At 48.9% G+C, this 23741-nt stretch overlaps 1 protein-coding gene across 1 annotated transcript in view; it reads left to right on the top strand.

Moving 5' to 3' along the window:
- CNGA3 (cyclic nucleotide gated channel subunit alpha 3) overlaps nucleotides 1-22115 on the top strand; it is a 41459-nt gene extending 19344 nt beyond the window's left edge. The window contains exons 3-9 of the mRNA XM_069580583.1: nucleotides 3659-3772; nucleotides 6042-6221; nucleotides 9445-9498; nucleotides 12255-12308; nucleotides 13589-13696; nucleotides 14843-14949; nucleotides 19164-22115. Of these exons, the coding sequence (XP_069436684.1) occupies nucleotides 3659-3772; nucleotides 6042-6221; nucleotides 9445-9498; nucleotides 12255-12308; nucleotides 13589-13696; nucleotides 14843-14949; nucleotides 19164-20548 (2002 nt within the window). The 3' untranslated portion in view covers nucleotides 20549-22115. The remainder of the gene's footprint in view (nucleotides 1-3658; nucleotides 3773-6041; nucleotides 6222-9444; nucleotides 9499-12254; nucleotides 12309-13588; nucleotides 13697-14842; nucleotides 14950-19163) is intronic.
- The last annotated feature ends 1626 nt before the right edge of the window (nucleotides 22116-23741 follow it).

Raw genomic sequence — 23741 nt, 5'->3', positions numbered from 1 at the left:
GTCTGCGAGTGGGAGGCAGCGTCGGGTTGTCCTGGCCTGATCTGCTCATTCTATAGAGCCTGAGGCCTGTCAGGTCCTCAGCTAGCTCCTGGCAGGACGGGGCCTGGCCCCCAGTCTCCACCCTCTGTATTTCCCTTCGAGGTTCTGAGTCTCTGATCTTGCAGTGATTGCCAGAAGGTTCTCCCTTTCAGCAGTACCTGTGTGTCCCTGGGGACTCAAAATGCCACCTCAGACATTTGTTTCCTCTCCTCCCACCCCATCTCCCCTTCTGTCTACCTTGTGAAATCAGTTTCTCTGAGGAGTAACTCATTAGATTTGCTATTATTTAGGTATCTCCCAGGCGTTTAAAAAGGGTAGAGATTCTGGAGCTAGAAGAAAGACATCAGGGTAGAACTTTGGGCATCAAGAAACAATTAGGGAGATGCATCCAGAAAAAAAAGCCTCTTGGGTCCCTTGGACTTACATCATATAAGACCCTTCCTGTTCCTCACAACTAAATGTGCCTTTTGGGACTTGGGTGTTTGAACAAGTCATTATTAAATCAATTTTTCCTTTGTTTCCTTTTCAAAGACCAGGAAAATTAAACTCAGGGAGGGTAAGTGACAAGCCCGCAGTACACCTAGCTAACAGGTTTTGGGGTAGGGACTCAAACCCAGGCCTCTGGGTCCCCCACTCTGCTGCCTCCCCTCCCACTGGACGTTGTAGGTCCAGGCCACATGCAGTGGCTCTCACTGCTGTGAGCTGCAGGCCTGCTTTGAAATCTGGGATGAGTTCTGCCCCTCTCACTCACCCACAAGCCCTGATGTCACGCGCATGGAGTCTTTTGCTGCGGATGCAAGTAAATCTGCTCTCAGGAGGTGCTCCCACACAATTAGCAGAAACCAGACTAGGCCGAAATGCTGGGCTGACTGCCTGGCGCCTGGAGCTCCCTGAGGAGCTGGCGGGGACAGAACACCTTCGCCCTGGGGACCACCTCCAGATCTTCCGGGCACACAGGCCATGCGGAGCTCCAGCCCAGCTGCCAGTTGCTGCCCCCACCTCCAGCTCCCCACCCCCAGGCATGCCAGCTGCTTGAAACCAGGGATTGGAGAGATGGATTCACTTGTCCCCCTGCCTCCTCCTGTAACTGACCCGGTGCCTTGGAAGATGCATTCCCAGCTTTGTGATACACAATACTAGAAGGGCAAGGGAATTGTAGCTTCCTAATTGTAGCAGGGCCTCTGATAGGGTCTCTCTCTTCAAATTAATTTTATTTTTGGTTGCACTGGGTCTTTGTTTTGGCATGCAGGCTTTCTCTAGTTGCAGCAAGTGGGGGCTACTCTTTGTTGCAGTGCCCAGGCTTCTCATTGCAGCTGGTTCTCTTGTTGCAAAGCACGGGCTCTAGGTACACGGGCTTGCCTAGTTGCAGCACGCAGGCTCAGCAGTTGTGGTGCATGGGCTTAGTTGCTCCGCAGCGTGTGGGATCTTCCTGGACCACGGACTGAACCCATGTTCCCTGTATTGGCAGATGGATTCTCATCTACTGTCAGGGGAAGTCCTGACAGGGTCTCTTATATGTGTAAGGTTGAGGTGTGAGTGGTCTCTTATGAGATTAGAGAGAGAATTCAATTAGGTGCTTTGGCAATAAAAAAAAAACATGCCCACATAGTGCAGCTAGGGGAACCAGAGTCGTGTCTCTAGTGGCATGCTACAGAACTCAGTCCTCAGTTCAGTTTAGTCCCTCAGTTGTGTCCGACTCTTTGCGACCCCATGGACTCCAGCACGCCAAGCTTACCTGTCAATCGCCAACTCCTGGAGCTTGCTCAAACTGATGTCCATCAAGTCGGTGATGCCATCCAACCATCTTATCCTCTGTCATCCCCTTCTCCTGCCTTCAGTCTTTCTCAGCATCAGGGTCTTTTCCAATGAGTCAGTTCTTCATATCAAATCAAGAAAGTATTGGAGTTTCAGCTTCAGCGTTAGTCCTTCCAATGAATATTCAGGACTAATTTCCTTTAGGATGAACTGGTTTAATCTCCTTGAAGTCTAAGGGACTCTCAAGAGTCTTCTCCAACACCACATTTTGAAAGCATCAGTTCTTCAGTGCTCAGCATTCTTTATAGCCCAACTCTCACATCCATACATGACTACTGGAAAAACCCTAGCTTTGACTAGAAGACGGACCTTTGCTGGCAAAGTAATGTCTCTGCTTTTTAATATGCTGTCTAGGTTGGTCATAGCTTTTCCTCCAAGGAGCAAGCATCTTTTAATTTTATAGCTGCAGTCACCATCTGCCTCAGCCATGTCCTATTCAACTTTTGTTTTAATTAGAAAATACAGAAGGCAGATTCATGAGTGGGTGACAGCAGGCTTTGAAATGGGATGGGATGGCATTCAAATCTGTTTTTCCTGAAAGTTATTTAATCTCCCTGGACCTCGGTTTCGTTCTTAGAACGTTGTTACGTGATTTAAGTAATAAAATGTAAGTGGCTGACATACAGTAAGCAGTCGATAAATGGCAGATACTTTATGCATCACTCTGTGTGTTTTCAGCAAAAAAAAAATAAAGTATCCTCGATATGGGGAAGCTGAGGGAGAGAAGAACCTGCTGGCTGTCAGGGCTGAGCAGAGACTGCCTGGAGGAGACACGGTGTGGTAGTGAGCTCCCCCCGTGCTGGAGACAGCAGGGCTGTTGCAGAAAGGAAGAGGCAGCAGCTTGGCGGCTGGGTTGTGGAATTCTGACTTCTGATCACTCACTGGGGAGACACAGAGCCTTTACCCTGACAGTAATTCTTGCTTACTTCTTCAACCGTGTTGCCACCTTGTTAAGAAGGCTGATTAGGTTGGAATAGGTCATGTGATCAAATTAATTTGTCTTGCTTGGGCTCCTCAAGACTCAAAGGATGAAGTGCAAATCCTTAGAGGCCAGTGCCTGGATGGCTTTTAATCAGGCTGATCAGACTTCAGCCCCAGGAAGTTTTAAAGGGAAAGAAAGGAAAACAGGCTCCAACAGAGAGATCTTATTTCAGGAAATTCAACAAACACCAGGCTCTGCTAATGCTCAGACTTTTTGCCCTGAATTGCACAAGGGAAAGTCCTCCTCCCCTACCTTGGCAAAAGGGCACAGCAGAAGTGGACTTTTATTTGAAAGCACTATACAAATATGAAGCCAATTCATTACAGTATTTCAGGACCCTCCTCTTAATCAGTGGTTTCCTGCAGCACATACACACTGGGACAGAGGGCAAGACCTCTTGAAGGAGGAGGCACTTGATCTAGCTTTAAAAGATAGGGTTTCAGCATGCAGAGATGTGTATGAACCAAAATCCTTGTTCTGGAATCCTCATTTGGAAACAACTGCTGTGGGTCCAGAGGCAGGCACGGTACCTCCCCGACCCCAACCCCCTGCCCTCGGTGCTCTAATAAGGACCACTTACTGCTGGATGGCCCCTTTCACCTAGGCTATGGGCAGTGGCCTCCTTGCCATAAAGGAAAGGCCACATTATCCTAGAAGCCAGGATCTGCTGGAACATGAACTGAAGTGTGGAGACCTGGGGTGAGGATCTCTGACAGCGGCGTTCCTCTTTAAGCAGAGCATCCAGCCATCTTGGTCCTCAACGTGTCCAAGAGGTGAATGAGCTGGAAACAAATTTCGCTTGCTGCATATTTGATTTCCTAGGACCCACTTGCCATGTGAGGAGACATCGTCAGCACTGCAGGAAGGCATTGCCATGGAGACTAGAGGACTGGCTGAATCCAGGCAAAGCTCCTTCACCAGCCAGAGTCCCACCAGGTAACTGACCGGTTTCAGCCCTCAGCTTGGCAAAGAGGAGACAGAGGCAGAAACAAGATAAGTCTTAGGAAGAAATGGTGCATGAGGGTGGGGTTGCAGATTTGGAGAAGAAAGGGGCAGGAGAGGCAGAGGCAGAAATCTATCAGGGAGTAATTTCATCTTGGGTCAGGTGTTCTGAGCTCAGAAAAATCTAAGAAAAACTGACTTTATCTGAAATTTTTCTCATAAAAAATGATATCGAGGTACTTGTTCAATTCTGAAAGAATTCAGAAAAAAAAAAAGCCTACCAGAGAAGTTTCAGAAAAGAATTCAGAAAGAAGGCCAGCCAGCCAAGGGGGGACTACGGGGTGGACCCCAGTGGCAGGCAGGTGGCAATGGTGGCTCTGTCTGAAATAGCCCCTGGCAGGTCCGCAGTCATAAGTGTCTAGACTTCATAGCACACATCCTTGCAGAAGCATTTGAAGGATTAACTAGGCTCTGAGCTCTGTCTCCGTTCTGATGACATCTGTCCTCCAGCATCAATAGCTGCACCACCTGGAGGATGTAATGTCGCCTCTCAAATCTTGTCTGAAGATGCACCTGGTAGCATGAGGGCTGCCGCAGAGCCCACACTGGACAGTCAGCAAATGCTGGGCTCATTATTTCCTTCCACTGATTTTTTTTCATCCAAAGCCAGAGTTTCAAACAGTAGTGTGTTCTACAGTTTCTGCTTAACAGTATTTCAAAAAAATTAATTTGTCTAGTTATTCTTCATGTTTTTGATGGTGGAGGATTATTTATTTCGCTAGCTCCTTGTAGCTGGGCACTTAAGTGATTTGCAGTGGGGTTTTTTTTGTCTTATTAATAAAATGCTCTCTTGAGGCCTGTTGATTATAAGGATGAGAACACCTTCACCTCAAATGGAGAGGGGAAGGCTAGAGCAAGGCTGGAAAAAGCTAAGATCCAGGCCACCTCATGGAAATGGAGATGGTGGGGCTGATGAGGGGCCCTGGGGAGGCAGCCGCCTTCCCTGTCTCGTTTCGCTAACAGCACTCCATGATCTGTGTGCTCTTTCCTACGTGCCTCCTCCGTGTCTGGCTTTCTCTTCTCTCACCTCAGCGGGTACAGGCTGAAAACGGCCTGCACCATACGATCCTGAGCTGTAACACCCAAGCCCGTCTTAGAGTGGTTTTGAGTTCAGAGGCTTGAGTGACTGAGTCTCTGTGGGTCAGTCATCCGTTGCCCATCCCTGAGCCTGTTGGCCGAGGCTGGAGCTCTGTTCCACCCCTCAGCAGAGAGAGGACCTGAGTGGCTGGAGTGTCAGAGCAGAGAGGGTGGGCCGGGCAGGCACCTTGACGTTCATCTGCTGCAGCAGCTATAAGCCTCTCCATTCTGTTTGTGGGATACTCCTGCACTGCATCTGTTTTTAGGCTATGGTCACAGGAGTGTGATGGGGATCAAAGTATGTGACAATTCATGACTCCATGCCAGGTTGGCCACCACAGATTTGGGGGGACAGTGCCTTGTACTGTGGGTGCCAAGTCAGGGAAACCAGACACCAAGAAACAGAGTTGAATCTCTCGGCCCAAACTCCCCCCACCCCCCTCACCTCCAAATGTCCCCCACCACTGCTGAGACTCAGGAGGTGGGGCTGAGGGGAGGTTTTACAGGGAAAGCTGGAGCTGAGATGAGCTCTAGGCATGTGGGCTGCCTGGGTTCAGGTGCTTGAGGCCTGGACCGGGTCTGCTGCAAGACAGAGGTCAGTACACACGGCAAAGGGACTTCTCCACAGGCCTGGAGAGAAAATAAAAGTTTGTATGAAAAGCAGTTCATAGGACAAGTGTTGGGGAAAGCCTAGGTTGTATCTGGGTGCTTCCTCCATTAAACTTGCTCTGAATTTTATCCCTATTTGGAAATTGTACTTTTTTTTGCTGTTCCTCTGCTTACCATTCATAACAAAGAGCTCTACATGGGGCAAAAGGAAAAATGAGCAGAAAAACTTACTAAGGCCCCAGTGGAAGGATCATGCCTTTGATGGAGTCCAGGCATTAAAGTGACAAAGCCACAATGAAAATAGTATCTCTCATGGAGGAAGCTCCATCCCAGGTGGCAGAGGAGGGAGGAAGAAGCAGTCCTGGGGAGTGGGGGGCAGGGGCGGGGTTAAACCTGAGCCTGCCGCCTGCCGGGGGGGGTCCTGTCCTGCCGGCATCACTGCCCCTGCCCCCACCCCCTGGGAGGGGGCTTCCGCCTCCTTCCACTGCGCCCTGGCTGCCCATCTGTGTCCTTCCAGGTTGTCACGCCTCATCATCTCGCTCCGTGCCTGGACCGCCAGGCACTTACACCAGGAGGACCAGAGGCCCGACTCTTTGCTGGAGCGTTTCCGCGGAGCCGAGCTCAAAGAGGTGTCCAGCCGAGAAAGCCATACCCAGTTCAATGTGGGCAGCCAGGAGCCACCAGACAGAGGGAGAAGGTAAGGGAGACGGGGCCACTTGTACCAGATGGGGCTGGAAGCACTTGTGGCTCATGTGGCCCAGTGTGGATTAGCCCAGCTAGAGCATCAGTGCCCAGGTATTCCCTGAAGAAAGGGTCTGTTCTGGGGTTACACTGCGTGCTCTAAGCGTCTCCGTCAGACTTCAAGAAGCCCTGCAGGAGATGAGCCCTTTAATCTGAGGCCCTAGCCTCAACTGAGCTCTGACCCTGTCCTCTGCAGAGCCCCCCTAGCACCCCCTGCTGATGGTGCATTCAGAATCACACCTGCAGGACGTTGGCCTCACCAGTCTCTCCATCAAAGGACCCTCATCCTACTCTGCACTGTGACCTCTCTTGCTAGAAAACTGAGGCTTTTGTACCACTAGCCTCGGGGAGTACCTACATGGTACCCACAATTTTATGGATGGGTATAGGTGCATTCTTCTGGGGAAAAGATCTGAAGGTTGGTTAGAACCTTCAAGGGGGAACCTTCCACCCCCAGGTTAGGTTGAGAACAATGAGGGGATGACAAGTGGGCCTGGGGGGAATGGGGAGAGTGTTTGCTTTTCATTAGGAGAAGGGTCTGCAGAACAAGGGCTCTGAGCACCTTGCCTGGCTCCCTACCCAGCGGGGAGCTTGTGGCTGGTGCTGTGGGGTGCAGGCACACGGAGAAGTTTGCAGGGGCTAGAGTGATATCCCCTGCTCCCCCGCCCCGCACAGAGCTGCTGCCTCCCCTCCCCATCCCCTCTAGTGCTCTTGAGAAGCACCCAGCTTCTGGTCAGTGGGAGACCACTGAGCCACCACGGGTTGAATCGGTTGTCGATCAACAGCAGAAGGTCTCTTTAAGACCCCGTAGCAGTAGGAGAGGTAAGCCTGTGGGGGAAGCAGACCTCCTCTCAGCCTCACAAACAGGAGGACACTTGCTCAGAACTTGCTTTAAGGGAAAGGGGGGCTTGAACAAGATCTTTAAGCTGAATTCTCTAGGTCATGCCAGGATTTAAAAGACATAAAAAGAAGGGTGAAAAGAAGCATGGTTGTTGCAGAACTGACTGTCCCTATGTCATTTGATAGAGAAAATGCTGTTTCTGAGTCAAAGAAACAGAAGGGCTCAGATATGGCACCTCAAACAGGCAGAGAAAGCCCCTGGGGAGTGAAGGCTCTGAAGCTTTGGGGAAAACAGGATGGATCTTCTCAGAGCTTCAGTTTTATTTCCAGATTGGGGTGGGGTGGGGGTATATTTTTATTACAGGTCGTGCAGTACATTGTGAAATGTGCAAGGCATACAAGCATGCTTAAGATAAAATATGACAGTTCAAAGAAATGTCTTGCTAGTGACATTAGGAGGTCTGCATTCGTCTTCCCTGCTGAGGAAGGCATGAGAATTGCTGGCTGAGAGGCAGAGGTCCAGTGGGGCAGCATTTTTGGGCTACTGTTTCACATGAGCTTGGACAACAAACCCTTGGTTTCCTGGGCTGTGAGAAGGGTGCTGTGGAGGGGCTGAGCGCTGGGACATGTGCAGGCTCCCAGAGCTGAGCATCCCTGGGAGGGAGCTCTAGGACCACACGGCACACGTGCTGTTCACTGCTGAGCCAGAGAGACAGGAGTGATGGAGGCTAAGGAAGAGGGGAACATGGAGAAGCGGGGTGGGGCAAGGATGGTGTGTGGCAGGGAGGTAGGGTGCAGGGAGCAGAGAAGCGGTAGGGAGGGAAGGAGGTTTGTTAGCAAGGCAACAAACTGGTTCAGTTCCTTTGGGGCAAGCAAAGACTTCCTTGGCTTAACTGATCAAACTGTCTTCTCCACAACTTGAGATTCATGGGGACGAACGCTAGACTCTGCACATTTCCCTGTGTGACCGGATAAGTAGAGGGTTGAGCTAGGACCCCATCAGGGCCAGGTCCCAACTGGCCACCAATGCCTGAGTACCTCACTGGACGGTTCAGGGTGGGCAGGTGAATGCAGTGATGCAGGATGGGAGCAGAGTAATCAGGGAGGCTTCCTGGTGGAAGAAGACCTTGAATTTTCAAGGCCAAGTCCTATTAGCAAAGCAAAATGTATGCAGAAGTGGGTCTTAGTTCTCCTAGGGGTTTGGCCCAATGAGATTATGGGCACAGGGGTGTGGCAATCACATGCCACTGCACCCCAGAAGCCTAAACTTTCCTTTGTAATAGCACAGCTTTGATTTCTCGGGGGATTTTCAGATGGTAAATTAATCCCGAAAAAAGCTATTAGAGCCACATCCTGAATGGAGGGAGGGAGGCATGGGCAGGGCATGCAGAAGTACCAAAAAAAGGATTTGGCTAGATGTTCGACATCAGAGGAGAGGTGCTTTGAGAGTCAGTCTGGAGAGTCCCAGGCACTGGCTGTGGCCCCCAGAACTCCTGTCCTGCGACTCGTCTGCAGTGACCACAGACAGGCAAGCCGCCCTCCAGCCCTGTGAGGCCAGGCTGGCTTTCTTAAACCAGCTGTCACACACGTGAACTGGCAGCTGAGCTCACAAGGATCACGCCTTTTCCTAAAGAATACCACCAAGAACTGCCCAGTCCAGCTTTAAATAAACATTGCTGGGTGCAAAACCAATCCCCACCTTCTACAAGATTCTCACATAGATCTGGGTAGTGGGCCCTGAAGTTTTAAGGTGAATGTTGGGGACAGGGGTGGGGAGGATGGGCTGAACCCTGGGGCAGCTCTGCCCTCGGTCTATTTTTGGCCCTAAGAATCAGAAGCGACCCCTGTGATAGGGTGTCTGAGGGAGGGGCCCTGTGAGAACCTCGTCCCTGCCGACCCTCTCAAAGTGCTGCTGCTGCTGCTAACTCTGTCCACCTTGGCCCAAGGCACTCAGCCTGTTCCCCCAGGAGCACCCGGGGGGCGGGCGCCATGCTGGGTAGCCTCCGTGCCCTCCGTAGTGTCTGGTGCACTGCCTGGCACATGCTTAAACGTGAGAGGAATTGAGGCCAGGGTGCTGGATGGGATTCAAAGAGGCACTCCCCATTTATTCAGAATCCTCACGCTACCCAGTGTCCATCTTCTCCTCTACTCCAAGGCATTCACCAGCACAAACTGGTCACACACACAAAAGAAGTTTGTCCCCAACGATAACAATTCCCTGTGATCAAACTGCGTGGAAAGGCCCAGGAGACAGGGGATGGGAGTCCCAGAATAACTGCCTGAGGGCAAGGGGTCCCCAGCAAGTGGACCGAGTTCGGATTCTCTTTGCCTTCCCACAGTGACTGGCCCCTGGCCAGAAACAACACCAACACCTGCAACAACTCGGAGAAGGAGTGAGTACCTCTGCCCCCTCCCACTCCCCGCCTCCGCCCTCCTGCTGTGGACACCCCAGCTGTGTCTCCCTCCTCAGTCCTGCTGCTTCTGCCCTCCCCCCCCCCCCCGCCAGACCCTGCTAGAACCCTGCTCCTGGCATTGGAAACCCGTCCCCATGGACAAACGTGGGGAGGGACCTGTTTGGTGAGACTTGCTTGGGCAGGTCCTCTCTTCTGTGTCTTGCATTGTTCTTATTTATAAAGTGAAGGAGTTGGACGGGTAAACATTTTCAGTGCCAGCACCCTCTGTTGCTACGTATCTGAAGGTGCAAAGCTGGGGTCCCTTTACTGAGCAGTGGATCTTCTCCTTCGTGATAAGAATGTACTTTTCATTCTGCCTCCTCAAGCTCCTGTGTGCCAGGGAAATGCTCTTGTCTTAAGGCTAATGTGGGCCCCTTTGGAGGATGTGATCAGGATGTAATCAGTGGAAAGAGGAAATTTAAATATTTCCAGAGAGCAACCTCTTAAAACACTGGCCCACTGCAATTGTTTCCTACCACCTGATGCTGAGCTGGCAGAGAAGTTTGATGTGTGATTCTGGCAACGCCATCCAAAATCCCAAACAGGGAGTGTCTATGTGGTGTGACCATTTATATGTGTGAACACGTGTGCACGTGGGCCCCGTTCTCCAGCCTTCCTTTATGGAACACCACGGGGATAGGTAGGGAAGGGGGTGGTCTCAGTTGGAGCCTAGGAGGACAATATCAGCAAGCAATGCCAATTTCTTGACTTCCAGTTGACAGAGAACTATGCCAAGGCTTTTTCTTGTTATTTCCCTTTGTTCTGATAGAATTTTTGTTTCTGTTTCCCTCCGCGAACATTAGTTGCATTGGGGGTTTTTTGGTTGTTGTTGTCTTTTAAATTTATTTCTTTAATTGAAATAAGTTTACAATGTTGTGTTAATTTCTGGTATACAGCAGAGTGATTCAGTTTTATATATTTATATACTTTTTCAGACTCCTTTCCATTGTGGTGTATCACAGGATATTGAGTATAGGTTCCTGTTCTATGCAGTAGAAACTTGTTCTTTATCCATGCTATATATAATAGTTTGCATCTGCTAATCCCCAATGCTTAATCCATTTCTCCCTTGAAGTGAAAAAAAGAAGGGCTTCCCAGGTGGCTCAGACAGTAATAATGCCTACAATGCAAGAAATCCAGGTTCAGTCCCTGGATTGGGAAGATCCCCTGGAGAAGGGAATGGCAACCCATTTCAGCATTCTTGCCTGGAGAATTCCGTGGGCAGAGGAGCCTGGTGGGCTGCAGTCTATGGGGTCACAGAGAGTTGACCTGATCTCAAACTCCTAATCGAAATTGGGACATCAATCCAGAGACCCAAATGTCAGAAAAACAAAATGATTTAATCTGCAAAATGATAGCTGTTTCAAAATGTGCTTGATGTCAAGGCAAACCTGACATCAAACACCCTTGAAAGCCCTGCAGCTGAGTAAAGACTCAGGACCCCGGACTAGGCGGAGGTCTTGTGGGTGGGTCTCCGACCTGGGGCTAGGATGTGGGCAAGGATGGGGGTGGATGCGGTCGGCTGCATCAGGCTCTGATAAATCTTTTCAGAGGGGCTCATACCATGGGTCCAAGGACCAAAGGACAAAACTGGGAACTGTTCCCAAATGGGGCTACCTGGGCACAAAGATACAGAAGTAATTCTTATGGACACCTTCCCCCACTCTTCCACCACATTTATGTCATTCTCGCTTAGTCCATGGGTTCTGAAAATTTCCTTCTCCTGATCAAATTGTTCTCAGTCAAAGCCACCATCAATTCATAGCTCTGTGCAGGTCCCCTGAGTCAGTGCTGGGTGTATTCGGGGACACAGATGGATGGCACAGGGTCTTCCCTAGGCCTCAGCAGGTTGGTAGCCAGAGGAAAGGCGGAAGCTTGTAACCCAGGCCACAAATCCTGAACAAGGGTGGCAGAGCCTGGTGTAATTAAACTCCCAGCAGGGCTCAGTTGCCCAATAAGCTTGTGGGCAGCGCCCTCTGCTGGTGTCTTGGCATTAAGACTTCAGCTGCTGAAAGACCAGTAGATTCAAGAGAACAGACTTACGAATTATAACTTTTTGTTTCTACTCAATCTATTAATATGCTCACTGTCAAAAACTTGGGACACAGAAAAGCACCCATGAGCACACAACCACAAAAGTATACTCTGTGTTAACAACTGAACCCCAGTATCAGAGAAACACATGTTGGCAAATACACCTCCAAGTTTTCTCTAGGTCTATGTATCAAGAATATAGATGGGTAGATAAATAGATGCATACATACATACATGCTAAGTCACTTCACTCGTGTCTGACTCTTTGTGACCCCATGGACTGGCTCCCTGATCCTCCAGGCAAGAATACTGGCATGGGTTGCCGTTTCCTTCTCCAGGGGATCTTCCCGAACCAGGGATCAAACCCACGTCTCTTATTTACCGCTAGCACCACATACATGCTATACATTTAATATATATACTGGTTAAGAGCATTTGTATCCCAACTCAGCTACCTAAGAGCTTTGTGACCTTGGGCAAGTTACCTGACCTCTCTGTGCATCAGCTTCCTGACATTATTATTATTGAAATCAGTAAGCTCGCTTCACCCCAGTGTGCTGGAAAGATGAGTTTCCTGCACCACGCCCTCTCCTCCAGTCACAGTGGCCTGCCCTCTCCCCGTGGTATACGAAAATTGCTAAGTATCACCCTGTGTCATCCAGTGACAAGGCGAAAAAGGAGGAGAAAGAGAAAAAGGAAGACCCCAAGAAAGAGGAGTAAGTACTAAGAGAAACTGCCCCCAAAGAGGGGAAGTTCTGGGGTCACAGCACGCCTGGTCCCTCCCCGGGGAGGAGAGAGGGCCTGACCCCGTGGGGCCTCGGGGTCAGCCCTGGAGAGGGGGCTGCTTAGGGCTATGGAAAAGGACTTGATTTCAGGCAGGGATCAGGCCTGCTGAGATCGTGTGAGGGTCTCATTCTGCGGGGAAAGTCGGGGACCTCAGAGTGGGGCTTGTAGGTAGGCAGGGTGGTCTGCAGCCCCGGGTGGGCAGCTGGGGACTTCCCTGGGAGCCTGCTCCAGTGCCCTCTCCTGGGTCTTTCTGTTTGCCCACCATGTCATCTTCACAGTTGGGATATGAGGAGCCCCTCTCCTGGGCACTAGAAAATACCATGTTCACAAACTAATTCAAACCCAGTGATGATGAGTCTTGGTGGTTGGGAATGTCCAAAGCCCTGTCAGTGAGAAACTGATCTTGCATTTGCTGAGTTGAGGGGCAGAAAGGCAACCCAGGATGTCCTCTGGGGCGCAGGAGCAGCTCTGCAGGCCTAGTGGGCATGGTAGGGAGCTGGCATGGGGGAGGAGACAGGTGGACCCAAAGAAAAGATCTCCAGTACCACCTATAAATTCTAACCCTCTGAAAATCCTGAAAAGGAAAGCAGAAAGCACCCTAAGCTATTTCTTCCACTCAGTCTTGGCTGACATAACTGCAGTGATTCCCAGGTTGGTGGTTTTCAGTGGGAGGCAGGATCCCAGTGCTCAGAAGTGAGGCTTTAGAACATCTGCACAAATGCAGTTAGTGAAGTGGACAGAGCACCGTCCTGAAGGGGAGCCCCGGGGTCCCAAGGTCAGTCCAGAGAGGAGCTGCCTCAGAACCGCCTGGGGCGAGGGTCAAATGCACATTTCCAGACCCCAGCCCGGGAGGGATCTGGGTGCGCCTGGGAACTTGCATTTTCCCAAAGCTTCCCTGAGGTGGTTCCAACATCACTGTGCTCCGCTTTCTTCCCTGGTACCCTGCAGTGCCTGGATGATACCGCAGGGCACGTGGGAATGTCATCACCATGGTTTTAGAGTTACCGTGGCTTCCTGGGGCTGTCAGAGAAGGCCCTCTACAGGGACACCCACATGACCCCCGCTGAGATTGATACCACCCTATCTGGGAAGTCATCTCTTCCGCTGCAGCCCACAGCTACCCTGGGGTCTGTAAGCTAGACCAGGTCTCTAAACCCCTCCAGAGCTGCAGACTTCCAACACACTGCGCTGTTTGTGTGGGCATTCCCAGGAAGAAGAAGGACAGTGTGGTGGTGGACCCTTCCAGCAACATGTACTACCACTGGCTGACCGTCATCGCCGTGCCTGTCTTCTACAACTGGTGTCTGCTCGTGTGCAGGTAGCGGAGAGGGGCAGCTAGGGACAGAGCTCTGAGTGCCCGGGGGCTACCCTCCGGCTAGATGTGCCTCAATCTCTCTGTCCACAGTCGCTCAGTAGTATCCGACTCTTTGTGACCCCATGGACTATAGCCCACCAGGCTCCTCTGTCCATGGGATTCTCCCCGCAAGAATACTGGAGTGGGCTGCCATGCCCCCCTCCAGGGCTCTGTCCACAAGGAAGGGCTCAAAGTAGCACCGGTGGGGACCTGTGTTTGAGATCAAAGCAAAGGGCCTGGCACCCTGGAGCCTTCCTAACTGAGTCACAGGAGGAAGATGCAAGAGCGAGTTTTTGCTCTCCTGAGGGGAAGTGGGAGGGGTGGGTCACTCCTGAGCTGACCTGCAGGACGGTGGTGTAGGTAGCAGGTGGTGTTCTCCGCTGGTTGTGGGCTTTCTTGTTGGTTTTCTATTAATTCTTATTGGCGTATAGTATATTTACAATGTTGCGTTAGTTCCAGGGGTTCAGCAAAATGAGTCTGTTACATACGTACATACATCTACTGATTTTTAGTTTGTTTCCCTGTGTAAGTCATACAGAGAGTTGCCTGAGCTATACTATAAGTCTTTATTAGATGTCTTATTAGTTACTTTATATATAGCAGTATGTATATGTCCATCCCAGTCTGGACCAACCTCACCCACCAGGGGGCAGACACCAGAGGGGGGCTTTGGGCTTTCTGAGCTGTTTGGGGTGCATGGTGAGCTACTATTTTGTGGGGGAGATGTGACTTGTTCCATTGTTAATCTCTAGAAGTTGTTGTATCTTTGTTGGCATTTGGCCCCAGAAAGGGCAAATTCTCAGCCCCTTCATCTGACTCTACCACTGAGGCCTGGAAAAACTGCCCCCTCCCCAGTGTGGGGAAGGGCCATCACTTACTGTCAAGAGGCAACGGGGCCCACTCTTTGGGGTCAGTCTCAGCTCTTCTTAGGAGGTCTGTGACCTCGAGGCAGAAAAGCTTCTGAGCGCCCGGGCCCCTCATCGAGGCCATGGGTGGGGTGCTGGGGTACAGCACTGCAGGCTGGGCTGCTGGCGGGATGAACTGAGCCCCAGTTTGTAGCGCTGCCCACCCTGGGCCCTTCCCTACACGGCCCTTCTTGCACTTTTCTAGGGCCTGTTTCGATGAGCTCCAGTCCGAGCATCTGATGCTTTGGCTGGTCCTGGACTACTCAGCAGACATCCTCTATGGCGTGGATGTGCTGGTCCGAGCCCGGACAGGTGAGTGGGCCTGGGCCCCGGGTCCTAGATCCCACAACATGCAACAGTCGGGGGGCGGGGGGGGGGGGCTGGGGCCTGGGGGCAGGTTCAGGGAGATCCAGAACAGTCACCCTTGGGGTTCCTCTTCGTGGACAGTCAGAAAAGCCAGGGTATGTTACCCGTGGCTTTCAGAGTAGGTGTAATATACAGAGAACTAAAATCTGAAATAGGGTCTAGGAGGGTGTGATTTCCTTCAGATTAAGACAGCCTGTGAGCTGTGATCCTCTGCCAGAGTGCTGTGCAGCAACAGAATACAAAGGATCTATAGGAAATGAAAAATAACTATCCCCATATGCAGACCACCTAAGCCACACCTCCAGCGCAACCCACAGGTCCACTCCCACCCCCACCCCACTTAAGAAACCAGCCCAGCTTCAGGGAGCCAGCAAAGATGGCTGTGACTTGTCTCACTGCCTAGTGCTGCTGCTGCCCGAGCCCCAGTAAAGCCTTGCTTGAATTCCTGGTCTTTCCTGGTCTGGTCTCTCACCAGTTTCTGCTGATTAAAGAGTCCAAGGACCCCAGTCAGTAACAAGACCACCTCTAGCTGTGAGCTGGGCCTAAAGCTACACCCATGCCTCAGTCTCCAAGCTGTGCATCCTTGAGGATCCTCTTTCTGATTTGCACAAAGACATTACATAAGCTGGCAGCAGCCCTGCTTGTCACTTCCAAGGTTTTTTTTTTGTTTGTTTTTGTTTTTGTTGTTGTTGTTGTTTTTAAATTTTTATTTTTACTTTATTTTACTTTACAATACTGTATTGGTTTAGCCATACATTGACATGAATCCACCATGGGTGTACATGTGATCCCAAACATGAACCCCCCTCCTACCTCCCTCCCCACAACATCCCTCTGGGTCATCCCTGTGCACCAGCCCCAAGCATGCTGTATCCTGCATCGGACATAGACTGGTGATTCTATTCTTACATGATATTACACATGTTTCAATGCCATTCTCCCAAATCATCCCACCCTCTCCCTCTCCCTCTGAGTCCAAAAGTCCGCTGTACACATCTGTGTCTTTTTTGCTGTCTTGCATACAGGGCCATCATTGCCATCTTTCTAAATTCCATATATATGTGTTAGTATACTGTATTGGTGTTTTTCTTTCTGGCTTACTTCACTCTGTATAATCGGCTCCAGTTTCATCCATCTCATCAGAACTGATTCAAATGAATTCTTTTTAACGGCTGAGTAATACTCCATTGTGTATATGTACCACAGCTTTCTTATCCATTTATCTGCTGATGGACATCTAGGTTGTTTCCATGTCCTGGCTATTATAAACAGTGCTGCAATGAACATTGGGGTACATGTGTCTCTTTCAATTCTGGTTTCCTTGGTGTGTATGCCCAGCAGTGGGATTGCTGGGTCATAAGGCAGTTCTATTTGCAATTTTTTAAGGAATCTCCACACTGTTTTCCATAGTGGTGGTACTAGTTTGCATTCCCACCAACAGTGTAGGAGGGTTCCCTTTTCTCCACACCCTCTCCAGCATTTATTGCTTGCAGATTTTTGGATCGCAGACATTCTGACTGGTGTGAAGTGGTACCTCATTGTGGTTTTGATTTGCATTTCTCTAATAATGAGTGATGTTGAGCATCTTTTCATGTGTTTGTTAGCCATCCGTATGTCTTCTTTGGAGAAATGTCTATTTAGTTCTTTGGCCCATTTTTTGATTGGGTCATTTATTTTTCTGGAATTGAGTTGCATAAGTTGCTTGTATATTTTTGAGATTAGTTGTTTGTCAGTTGTTTCATTTGCTATTATTTTCTCCCATTCAGAAGGCTGTCTTTTCACCTTGCTTATATTTTCCTTTGTTGTGCAGAAGCTTTTAATTTTAATTAGATCCCATTTGTTTATTTTTGTTTTTATTTCCAGTATTCTGGGAGGTGGATCATAGAGGATCCTGCTGTGATTTATGTCGGAGAGTGTTTTGCCTATGTTCTCCTCTAGGACTTTTATAGTTTCTGGTTTTACATTTAGATCTGTAATCCATTTTGAGTTTATTTTCATGTGCGGTGTTAGAAAGTGATCTAGTTTCATTCTTTTAAAAGTGGTTGACCAGTTTTCCCAGCACCACATGTTAAAGAGATTGTCTTTACTCCATTGTATATTCTTGCCTCCTTTGTCAAAGATAAGGTGTCCATATGTGTGTGGATTTATCTCTGGCCTTTCTATTTTGTTCCATTGATCTATATTTCTGTCTTTGTGCCAGTACCATACTGTCTTGATGACTGTGGCTTTGTAGTAGAGCCTGAAGTCAGGCAAGTTGATTCCTCCAGTTCCATTCTTCTTTCTCAAGATTGCTTTGGCTATTCGAGGTTTTTTGTATTTCCATACAAATCTTGAAATTATTTGTTCTAGTTCTGTGAAAAATATGGCTGGTAGCTTGATAGGGATTGCATTGAATTTGTAAATTGCTTTGGGTAGTATACTCATTTTCACTATATTGATTCTTCCGATCCATGAATATGGTATATTTCTCCATCTATTAGTGTCCTCTTTGATTTCTTTCATCAGTGTTTTATAGTTTTCTATATATAGGTCTTTAGTTTCTTTAGGTAGATATATTCCTAAGTATTTTAAATAAAATTCTAGCAATCAGAATCCAACAACACATTAAAAAGATCATATACCATGACCTAGTGGGCTTTATCCCAGGGATGCAAGGATTCTTCAATATCCGCAAATCAATCAATGTAATTCACCACATTAACAAATTGAAAAATAAAAGCCATATGATTATCTCAATAGATGCAGAGATGGCCTTTGACAAAATTCAACATCCATTTATGATAAAAAATCTCCAGAAAGCAGGAATAGAAGGAACATGCCTCAACATAATAAAAGCTATATATGACAAACCCACAGCAAACATTATCCTCAATGGTGAAAAATTGAGAGCATTTCCCCTAAAGTCAGGAACAAGACAAGGGTGCCCTCTTTCACCGCTACTATTCAACATAGTTCTGGAAGTTTTGGCCACAGCAATCAGAGCAGAAAAAGAAATAAAAGGAATCCAAATTGGAAAAGAAGAAGTAAAACTCTCTCTGTTTGCAGATGACATGATCCTCTACATAGAAAACCCTAAAGACTCCACCAGAAAATTACTAGAGCTAATCAATGAATATAGTAAAGTTGCAGGATATAAAATCAACACACAGAAATCCCTTGCATTCCTATACACTAATAATGAGAAAGTAGAAAAAGAAATTAAGGAAACAATTCCATTCACCACTGCAACAAAAAGAATAAAATACTTAGGAATATATCTATCTAAAGAAACTTCCAAGGTTTTTAAACTAAAAACTGTGCCGTGGTTGTGGATACAAACACCACCAGATCACAGCACAACTTTGGGCAGCTTTATAATACACAAAGCATTCCAAGCACATCTTGTTTTCTCATAAGAACTGCTGCAAGAGACAAGAAGCGCGGGTGGGATTATCTCCATCTTATTGCTTTAGAAACCAGGGCCCAGAAGTGCTGAGTGACCAGCCTGTGGGATCCTAACTCCCTGACCAGGGATGGAACCCACATCGCCTGCATTGAAAAGTGAAGTCTTAACCACTGGACCACCAGGGAATTCCCATGGGCAAGGCCATGTCCCATTAGTAACTGGTAAAGTCAATTTGCTAGGCCATGACCAGTGTTTTTAAAGTTTTTATTGTTAATATTTTCAAACATATAAAACTGAGGGAGCACTGTTAGGAATCCCCATGTACCCTCATCCAGCTCCAACTGTTATGAACACTTTCCTAATTTTGGTTCATTTATTCTCCCACACCCTGTTCTTGGATGGAGGTTTTTTAAAGTGACTCTCAGACAGTAACCATGTTAGCATGTAGCTTTAACCAGGACCCATTCTTTAGAATATAACTTCAATTTATCTCTTAAAATTTAATAATCTTTCTTCACTACTATCAAATACCCAATCCACATTCAAATTTACCCAACTGACCTGTATTTTTAATTGAATAAAATAGATTAGATGATCTGATAGAAAATACCAGAGCACGTTTCCTGTGATAATAGTGAGCATGGCTTTTGGAAATTGTTTCTATTATATATAAATAAAACCACATGTGTAGTCACAAGGTAAAATATCTTTCTGTGGGCCACGACCATGAACAGGCAGCCTCTTTGATGCCCACGTGATCTGTCTTCTCCCTTAGGCTTCCTGGAGCAAGGCCTGATGGTCATGGACACCAGCCGGCTGTGGAAGCACTACACCAAGACCCTGCACTTCAAGCTGGACGTGCTGTCCCTGGTCCCCACAGACCTGGCTTATCTTAAGCTGGGCATGAACTACCCAGAACTGAGGTTCAACCGCCTGCTGAAGTTGCCCCGGCTCTTCGAGTTCTTTGACCGCACAGAGACAAGGACCAACTACCCCAACATGTTCAGGATTGGGAACTTGGTCTTGTACATCCTCATCATCATCCACTGGAATGCCTGCATCTACTTTGCCATTTCCAAGTTCATCGGTTTCGGGACCGACTCCTGGGTCTACCCAAACACCTCCAACCCAGAGTATGGGCGCCTCTCCAGAAAGTACATTTACAGTCTCTACTGGTCCACCTTGACCCTGACCACCATTGGGGAGACCCCGCCTCCTGTAAAAGACGAGGAGTATCTCTTTGTGGTCATCGACTTCCTGGTGGGCGTCCTGATTTTTGCCACCATCGTGGGCAACGTGGGCTCCATGATCTCAAACATGAATGCCTCACGGGCCGAGTTCCAGGCCAAGATCGATTCCATCAAGCAGTACATGCAGTTCCGCAAGGTGACGAAGGACTTGGAGACACGGGTGATCCGCTGGTTCGACTACCTGTGGGCCAATAAGAAGACAGTGGATGAGAAGGAGGTGCTCAAGAGCCTCCCCGACAAGCTGAAGGCCGAGATTGCCATCAACGTGCACCTGGACACCCTGAGGAAGGTCCGAATCTTCCAGGACTGCGAGGCGGGGCTGCTGGTGGAGCTGGTGCTGAAGCTGCGGCCGGCAGTGTTCAGCCCCGGGGACTACATCTGCAAGAAGGGGGACATCGGGAGGGAGATGTACATTATCAAGGAGGGCAAGCTGGCGGTGGTGGCCGAGGACGGCATCACCCAGTTCGTGGTCCTCGGCGACGGGAGTTACTTCGGGGAGATCAGCATCTTGAACATCAAGGGGAGCAAGTCCGGGAACCGCCGCACGGCCAACATCAGGAGCATCGGCTACTCGGACCTGTTCTGCCTCTCCAAGGATGACCTGATGGAGGCGCTCACCGAGTACCCCGAGGCCAAGAAGGCACTGGAGGAGAAGGGGCGGCAGATCCTCATGAAGGACAACCTGATTGATGAGGAGCTGGCCAGGGCCGGGGCTGACCCCAAGGACCTGGAGGAGAAGGTGGAGCACCTCGAGACCTCCCTGGACACCTTGCAGACCAGGTTTGCGCGGCTCCTGGCCGAGTACAACGCCACCCAGATGAAGGTGAAGCAGCGGCTCAGCCAGTTGGAAAGCCAGGTGAAGATGGGCCTCCCGCCTGATGGGGATGCTCTGCAAACCGAGGCCAGTTAGCCCTGAAGACACAGGTGCCGTCTCCCGCCTCCCTGGGGCGGTGGTCAGTGCGACGCTGCCCGGCCCGGGGCTCGCCGGGACCGCATTCTAGCTTTCCCCACCCTCTGTGAGCTGCGTGGCCTTGGGGCAGAGCCTTGGTTTTCCTCATCTAGACAATGGGACTCTTTATGTCTGTCCCAGTTAAGTGACAGGTTGCAGCGAACTCCTCAAGAAACGCTTCGTGAGGCAGGGTTTTGTGAAGTGTGAGATGTCTCCAGGCCAAAAGTATAAAAATGGGAGCACAGAAGTTTTTTGTTTTTTGTTTTTTAAATCCGTGGGGAATATTTAGACTCCTGAACTTCATTTTTTTGTAAATGGGAGGTTATTTACTTAACCACCCCTCCTGCCCCTCACTCCACCACCTCCTGATGAGGGAGTGGTAACCGAAGCTGAGAGTACACGTGGTAACTCAGATTGGATACGCGAAACAGCTTGGGCATATTTCTGACTTGGGTATCTCCTCATGTGTTCTTTCATGCCGTGACAGGCACAAAGAACGAAGCCAGGTCATCCCGGCTGAGGCCATTTCAAGTCTGAGAAGCAAATCCAGGTGCCCTGCCATCAACTCCTGTGAAACCAGAATCTGTTTCCTGGCAAAGAGTATCTCCATTAGGGAAAGGGCCATCTCCTAACTCCCCGACAGGCTTCAAAGACAGCCTCTGTCCCAGTCCCTGAGTCGGGGCCCTGGGACAGCCTGTTTTGGCCTGGAGGGGAAAGTCATGTTGGGAAAGTTTCCCAAGTTGGAGGTTGGAATGGGGTCCTAAGGCAAACAAGCTGACCACTAAGACTTTCAAGAGACAAGACCCTTAGGCCATGTCTTTCCAAACTGTCCCTGCACCCTGGAACAGGAAGCCTCACTCTCCCTTGGAATTACATCCTGAGGCAAAGCTCTTAGACAAAAATGTGCAGAGTATCGACCTGGCTCTTTTTGTTTAATCCAGTATATAATATTACATTAAGATTTTAGAAGGTATCTATAGATTAGGGTTAATGGTCCATCCTCTGCTTCAACCACATTGTAAATTACCCAAGACAAGTCACTCTCCTGATGCAGGGAAGCCATATATGCAGGTTTTCCTGCTCCTCTCTCCAATCTCGTCTCCCCGTCTTCCTTCCTTCCTTCCCTTCTCTTCCTCCTCTTCTTCTTTCTTCCTATGCTCTTTCCTTCTCAGACAAGATGCCCCATGTCCTTTGGAAACCTCGAAGTCTCTTTGGTCTAAGTTACAATCCATATGCTACATAACTGGGCCCTAATGTAGTTCATACAAAAAGTGCTGCCTTTTCAAGTATGCATTTTGGATTTACATGGGTCTGTTCTGGTTTCTACTATGGATCATTTGACCATTTTAACTTTTTAAAAGAAATTTCAGAGCACTATTAAAGAAAGATCTGGTCCAAGCTCTTATCATCAGCACAATGTAACTAGCAACGTGTTATCAAAATGCACATGTTTTAAAAGCCTTAACTATTAATTTTGCCTACATTCATATTTACACAGGAAAAATAGAGACCTGGATTTAAAAAAACACTGAATGGCTCCTGCTTCATGTTTTTTCATAAGTGAAAACTCACATGGTCACGTACCCTGGGGTATGTTTCTAGGGCAATGAGCCCGGCTTCCCCAAAGGAACGGGCACTGGTGAGCAGGTTCACACAGGCACCGTGTGAGGGGATATGTACAAAAAGCAGGTAAGGAAAGGCAAACAAGCCTGTGACATTCGTCAGAGTGAGTAGCTCAAAGCATTCAGTTATATAAAATGTGTATCCCAGGCGGGATGCTAAGCCTGTTGGCAACATTTGTCCCAGGTCACCATGGGGGTGGTGGTCGGGCAGTCTAGGAAGGCATGGATATTCAGGAAGCCAGGTAAGCATTTCCCCAGATTTGTCCAATGCTTACACCCAAGAAGTCTGGATAATAAGTTAGAATATGGGCTTCGGTGTGAGGGGGTTGGGACTGCTCTTGTTCAAGTCACGACTCTGCCCCTCAGGCAGGTTATTTGACCTCACTATACCTGGCTTTCCTCACCCAAAAAATGGGAACTACGTTGCCCACCTCGCAAAGTTGTTGTGAACAAACTTTAAAATTATACAGTATAATGAAGATGGCCCTTCAACCTCTTGGGTGCAGAAAATGTCACATTATTATCCTGGAGGAATAAATGAACACAGTTTCATCTAGTTGGCCCTTGGCTGCCAAGGTTGCTGGGAAATTGTCTCAGATTGTTTTCAGGACTTCCATTCACTGTCTTGGAACCTGAGAAAGGGCTTGTGGGCTCCCAGTCCAGCCCATGTGCTGCCCCTGCGGGCAGGCCCTCCCTCTGCACCGGGTCCAGCACGGGGGTCCACGCCAGGAGATAGCTTCTCTTTGTGCCTTCTATGGGAATCTAAACTCATAGGGGTGTGTTTGTGTGTATGTGTTTGTGTGTGTACCTGTCAGTCTCAGGAAAAACAGTCTCTGAGACAAGAAAGGAAGAAAACGCTGGTGATGTACAGACCCTTGACGTACAGACTGACTGCAGGCTCCCTGGCAGAACCCTGGGGAGGCGGGAGCTGGCCAGACCTTGCATGAGCAGGCTGGAGCTTTGGGTCTGAGGAACCCAGCCTGGTAAAGGTTCCGATACCTCAAACTTAGGAAGTCCCAGAGCTTTTAGACCTCAAGGAACCACACTGATATGCCAGGATATCCTGGCAGTAACCAGTAAAAAGAGCATCTGAAATTATTGGTAACTCAACTGGTTCAATATGAGAGAAGACTGCTCCATCCCCCTGAAGCACTAGCCCTCAAATATCTGCTGCTACCAACGCCCTAAGTTAGGCAGGGCCAGAGACTATTTAACTATTTAACAGAGACTATTGTAACTTTGTTAAGCAAACTCTGGTCTGTCTAGAACCCCTCTGCCAGAGTTCTGTTAAATGGAAGCCAAGGCAGCTTCCTTTTCTGGGTCTGGGGGCCCAGAAAATACCCCAAGGAAGGAAATGAGAAATGAAAACCGTGAGGAATAAACTGGAGAAGAAAAATGCTTCTCTGAAGTGCAGGAAGTGATTTTGCCTAGTAAAATTGACAACCCATACCTGTGACGTGGCAACCCTACTTCTGGCTCCATATTACAGGAAAGCTTCCACGTGTGTATACCCAGAGACAGACAAATGTTTA

Source organism: Ovis canadensis, chromosome 3 (assembly GCF_042477335.2).
Source record: "Ovis canadensis isolate MfBH-ARS-UI-01 breed Bighorn chromosome 3, ARS-UI_OviCan_v2, whole genome shotgun sequence".
Taxonomy (NCBI): Eukaryota; Metazoa; Chordata; class Mammalia; order Artiodactyla; family Bovidae; genus Ovis; species Ovis canadensis.
This window is presented reverse-complemented; position numbering and strand designations above follow the sequence as displayed.